The 6,000-nt window shown below is 46.4% G+C and overlaps 1 protein-coding gene across 1 annotated transcript in view; it reads left to right on the top strand.

The window, feature by feature from the left end:
- The window catches only part of SVEP1 (sushi, von Willebrand factor type A, EGF and pentraxin domain containing 1), a gene marked incomplete at its 5' end in the record, with an annotated part of 50,633 nt that overhangs the window by 20,148 nt on the left and 24,485 nt on the right, over nucleotides 1-6,000 (top strand). Inside the window, 2 exons of the mRNA XM_010085950.1 lie at nucleotides 816-1,488; nucleotides 2,906-5,685. Of these exons, the coding sequence (XP_010084252.1) occupies nucleotides 816-1,488; nucleotides 2,906-5,685 (3,453 nt within the window). The remainder of the gene's footprint in view (nucleotides 1-815; nucleotides 1,489-2,905; nucleotides 5,686-6,000) is intronic.

The following is a 6,000-nucleotide window of genomic DNA, read 5'->3' as shown; positions in this document are numbered from 1 at the left end:
AAAGAGTGACTGGGAACTTTGCAGTGGTTATTGTTTCTTTGCTTTTTGTGAGAGCACACCCAGAGATTTCAAAACCGAGGAAGAAGATGGTCACAGGTATTGTGACTATACTGTTACATGCTTAAGCAGCAGGGTTTTTAATGGGGTGATGAGCAGAATGGAGTAATGCCTGTCACTGCATGCTAGAGACAGATCAGAGAAATACAACTACACTAACAATAATCATGTGGTAGAATTTAATTGTAAAAGATTATGGCTTTTTGTCCACTCGGCATTAGTTTTTTTATTAGGTTTTATAACAATTTTTACAGTGTTTTTTTACGAAGAAAGTGTTACAAAGAGCATCTCTAGGTAGCTCACTAAGTTTTTTTATTGCTTGCAAGTGTGAAAATAGATTGATAGGGCTGATAAAGGAACCCAAAATGCCTTTATGGGTCTTTCATCTCTTTCTTCTCCATTCAGTTCTGCTAGAGGGGAAGAGTTTCTCAGTGGGATAGTTTGAGGACTGTATAGTCTGTTGCAGCACAATACTAGGTTTATTGTAGTAGCTGCAACCAAAATGGAAATTCAGGAATGTTAATCAGACGGACAGATGAGACAGAAGCAATATACACAAGTGTGCTAGGATATCCATCATTGTGGTAGACGTGGAGGCTTTAAGATTTTCCTTTTGAACTTGATCACAGCTTTTGTAAAGGATCCTATTCTTCTGGGGTGCTAGCAAGCAAGTTTGTACTGCAGGGGCTTCAGGAAACTGTAGGTAGCATTTGACAATGCTTGTCTTTTTGACTTCTGTGTGGTTTCCTTATCCGCAGTTACACGTTAGTTGGCCCTGCAGCCATAGAGTGCTTAGCCAGCGGCGAGTGGAGTGTGAGCCACCAGCAGTGCCTGGCAGTATCCTGTGATGAACCACCCCATGTGGAAAATGCATCACCAGAGAGCGGCCACCGCCTCTTTGGCGATATAGCTTATTACTTCTGCTCAGATGGCTACAGCCTGGCTGATAACTCTCAGCTGCTTTGCAATGCAGAAGGGAAATGGGTGCCTCCAGAGGGCAGGGAGATGCCCCACTGTATAGCTGATTTCTGTGAAAAGCCATCCACCGTCTCATACAGCATCCTGGAGTCCATTAGTAAAGCCAGGTTTGCAGCTGGCTCCATCGTGAGCTTCAAGTGCATGGAAGGCTTTGTTCTGAACACTTCAGCCAAGATTGAGTGCCTTCGAGGGGGCCAGTGGAATCCTTCTCCTTTGAGCATCCAGTGCATCCCTGTTCGCTGCGGAGAGCCTCCCCACATTAGCAATGGCTATGCCAGTGGGGCCAACTACAGCTTCGGAGCAGTGGTAGCTTACAGCTGCAACAAGGGGTTCTACATCAAGGGAGAGAAGAAGCGGACATGTGAGGCCACTGGCAACTGGAGTGGCAGTTTGCCCACATGCCACCCAGTGTCCTGTGGAGAACCACCACAACTTGAGAATGGCTTTATTAAGGTACAGAATGAGTTTTCTCATCTGCCTGGTACCATAGCAAACTGAGTATGTCTTCACAATTGGTACTGTTGGGGTTTTCTTTCTTCTGTTTTACTGTCCTGTTAAAATTGAGGAAGCACATTACTGGATGGAATAAGCAAAGGGAAAAACAGGTGGATTTGCAGTAGAATTGTGTGTGAAAAACAGGGACACTTCCATGGGATTTCCTATCTTAAAGGGGGTTTTCAGTTAGGAGGCTCAAGATGCCATATGACAATCAATTGATTTCCTTAATGTCTTGCTCTTCATTTGTTTCATCCATGGGTGGCTTTCCAGTACCATCTGGAGACATTTGAACTACTGTTGCCAGTGCACAAGCCTTGCTCTTTTCACTGCTATGAAAAAAAATCTGATTTGCAATACATAAATCACCTGGGGATAATTCCTCTCCTTCTGATGCAAGCACACTTCTGTACTGAAGTCAACTTCCCTTTCCTTATCAAATTGCATTACAACAATGTCTGAAGTTAAAAATCTCCTTGTGGCAGCCCAGACTTGCAACAACTACTTAACCTACTTAACCCATATTGTGCTTTGAGGCACAAGGGTAATATTGTGTTAAGGCAGATCTAAAACACTATTGTAAATATTTAACTCTGAATTTTTTGAGCATTTTTCTTCTGAACATCACCTTTCCTTCTTTAAATCTAGCCACCAGGGAATCTGCATTTGCTAAAAACTGGGCGGAGGTGGGGAGGGGAGGTTGCATCCCAGTTCCTACATGGACTTCCAGCAGTAATACCAATGCTTGCTGTTCAGACTCTCACACAGATAATTAATGCATGTCACTCTGTGTTGTCTTCCTTAGGTAGGATCACTCCTCCAGATATTTCTTCCAGTTAGAGACATTTTTTAATACCTCAGTCAGATCTCAGCCTGCAACTTTGAGGGGCTCCATAGCTGCTTGCTCAAGACCCTGTAGCTGCATATGGGGCCCTTATAAACGTCTCCTAGTAGCAGTACATTGGCAGGCTCCAGCCTTGAATACACCTGTAAGCTAAAGAATTGTTAACACTAGGCTATTTCATGGCAGTTTCTCCTGACCCGTTTCTTTTCTGTCTTCCTTTCTACACATCTTTTGGCCTCATGGGTCAGGTGAGGGAAAGCAGAGAAAATATGTTGTAGCTTTTACCTTTTAATCCTTGAATGCTGTTTTCTTCTGATGATGCTCTCAGATTCCCTGACAGCAGAGTGCATCATTTGAGGCAAGACATTCTGTGTCATTTATTTGCATTCTTTTATTTGCAGACAGCCTTTACTGCTGTCTGGTATTCAGCTAGAAGATAGACCAAGAGAACACAAGAGATTAAATCAGCCTCTTATTGCCCCAATCATGCATCTTCATTTCAGACCTGTCCCCGTCTTGTCTGTTTTGCAGGAAACAACTGGACGGTTCTTTGAGAATCAGGCAAATTATGACTGTGATCCTGGCTACCAGCTGGTTGGGAGCTCAGTGTATATCTGCCAAGCCAATCGGCAATGGTACAGTGAATCGCCTCCTTCCTGTGTTCCCCTCAGCTGTGGAAAACCACCACCCGTCCAGCACGGCTACTCCAAAGGAGAAACTTTTGATATGGGCTCCAAAGTTGAGTTTTTCTGTGATGAAGGCTATGAGCTGATTGGAGATGTTTCCTGGACATGTCAGAAGACTGGGAAATGGAGCAAAAAGCAAAGCCCAAAGTGCGTGCCAACAAAATGTCCAGAACCACCCTTGGCAGAAAACCAGCTGGTCTTGAGGGAAATGACTTACCAAGTCGGTGTTGTACACTTCTCCTGCAAGGAGGGTTATGTTTTGCATGGCTCCTCTGTACTGAAGTGCTTGCCCTCCCAACAGTGGAATGATTCCTTCCCCTTCTGCAAGGTTGTACATTGTCCTGCCCCTCCGTACATCCCTTTTGGTGACCCCTTGACTTTATCCCTTCATTTTGGTAGCACTGTGAAGTACATCTGTGTGGATGGGTTTTTACTGAAGGGTGAGCCTACCATCAGATGCCAGGCTGATGGCTCATGGAGCTTGCCTTTGCCAGAATGTATTCCTGTGGAGTGCCCTCAGCCAGAAGAAATTCAGAATGGCATTGTTGATGTGCAGGGCCTCACCTTCCTTAGCACAGCCCTCTATACATGTAAACCAGGCTTTGAACTCGTGGGGAACACAACTATCCTCTGTGGAGAAGATGGCCAGTGGCTTGGAGGAAGGCCAGCTTGCAAACCTATTCAGTGCCCAAGGCCTAAGAAGATCCTCAATGGCAAATACTCATTTACAAGCTTCCATTATGGGCAGACTGTTAGGTATTCCTGTGACAGAGGTTTCCAGCTCCAAGGGGAGGAAACACTGAGATGCCTAGAGACAGGGGAGTGGAGCAGAGAAGTTCCCTCCTGCAAAGCCATAAATTGCCAGCCCCCTCAGCCCATTGAGAATGGCTTTGTGGAGGGTGCAGATTATAGTTATGGGGCCATGGTCATTTACAGTTGCGTGCCAGGCTTCCAGCTGTCTGGTCTTGCCATGCAGACCTGTGAAGAATCTGGCTGGTCTAGTTCCACACCAACCTGCCTCCCAACAGACTGTGGCCTGCCTCCTCACATTGACTTTGGGGAGTACGTGCAGGTGAGACATGGGGAAAGACGTTCTGACCAGGAGAGTGTTACAGAGAGTCCCTCCCTTTCACGGATGTTACTGGCTGACAATATGAAAGACTTCAAAAGTTTCTTGAAGGAGGACAGTGCAATGAAGCTCACCACTTTCTTATTTGGAACTATCATTTTGTACTCATGTTACTCTGGCTACGAGCTGCTGGGAAACCCTGTTCTAGCTTGCCAAGAAGACGGGGCTTGGAACGGCACTGCCCCCGCCTGTGTTTCAATAGAGTGCACTTTGCTGTCACCCCCAGAGAACGGGTTTTTACATTTCACTGAGAACACGCTGGGTAGCGTGGTGCAGTACAGCTGTAAGCCAGGGTTCACACTTGTTGGCTCTGACACACGGCTATGTTTGCCAAGTCGGCAGTGGAGTAACACTGCTCCATCGTGCAAAGCAATAACATGCAACTCACCTGCACAGCTTATGAATGGGAACACAAGAGGGGAAAACTACACGTATGGGAGTGTTGTCTACTATGAGTGTGATCCTGGATACCAATTAAATGGCCCCACAGAGAGGAGATGCCAAGAGAACCAGAAATGGGATGGCAGTGAACCAATTTGTATTCCTGTTTCCTGCAGCCCACCACCAGTTTTGGAGAACGGTCAGGTGACTGGAGAGGAGTACACGTTCCAGAGACGTACAGAGTACAGCTGCAACGAAGGCTTCCTGTTAGATGGAGACAGGAGTAGAGTCTGCCTTGCAAATGGAAGCTGGAGTGGAATCACTCCAGTCTGCAAAGCTGTGACCTGCCCTGTGCCGCCACCTTTTTCCAATGGGAGAACTAGTGGCTCAGATTTTGGCTTTAAGAAAGAAGTGCACTATCACTGCAATGAAGGATATAGGCTGCAAGGAGTGTCTACGCTTACCTGTCAGAGCGATGGTACCTGGGATTCAGAAGCTCCACACTGTGAGCCAGTCATTTGTGGACCTCCTGAAGACATCTCCCATGGCTTTCTGAATGGCTCAGGCTTTACCTATGGGGAATTTGCCCAGTATGTGTGCTTCCCTGGTTATGAGCTGCATGGAAATCCTTTACAGCAATGTTTGTCCAATGGCTCCTGGAGTGGAAGCCGTCCATCTTGCTTGCCCTGTCTGTGTCCTACACCACAAATTCAGAATGGGGTTGTTCTTGGTACAGATTTCAGCTGTGGGAAAAGTGCCCAGTTCCAATGCCTGGAGGGCTTCAAACTGCTAGGGCCTTCTGAAGTCACCTGTGAGGCAGCTGGCAAGTGGAGTTCTGGGTTTCCTCGCTGTGGGCAGATTTCCTGCGGCTCTCCACCCATCATCCCCAACACGTTTATTAATGGGAGCAGCTCTACAGATGAGAACACTATCATCTATACCTGCTTGACAGGTTTTGTCATGCGGGGGAGTCCAGAACTGACCTGTATGGAGACTGGTGTTTGGAAGAAGCCATACCCAAGCTGTGAGCTGTTAAGCTGTGGGCCACCACCTTCTGTCCCAAATGCAGAGGTTCTTGGAAACACTTATACCTATGGGAGCAAGGTCCAGTACAGGTAAGAATGCTCTTGCCAGTCTGTTTCCATAAAATCTCTGAAGGAATAAAGATGGAAGGTTTATGCACTCTCAGTTTGTGCAAGATTTTTAAAAGACCTGGAAGAAAAATTATGCCCCATATGCTCAGATTGACAAAGCCCACATTCCCGTGCACATATAAAACATTATTTGGACTACTGTCAAAACTCCAGCAAAGTATTTCAGCCTGTTGGGCTGCACTCCTCCACCACCTTTAGTTTCCTCATTCCCCTTTGTGTTCTTCTCCTCCGAAACACTGGTCTGGACATTTGGGTTTTCTTAGCAGGTGGGAGCAA

Source organism: Pterocles gutturalis, unplaced genomic scaffold (genome assembly GCF_000699245.1).
Source record: "Pterocles gutturalis isolate BGI_N339 unplaced genomic scaffold, ASM69924v1 scaffold35895, whole genome shotgun sequence".
NCBI classification, from domain to species: Eukaryota; Metazoa; Chordata; class Aves; order Pterocliformes; family Pteroclidae; genus Pterocles; species Pterocles gutturalis.
The sequence above is the reverse complement of the archived record's forward strand: the minus strand, read 5'-3'. Positions and strand labels throughout refer to the sequence as shown.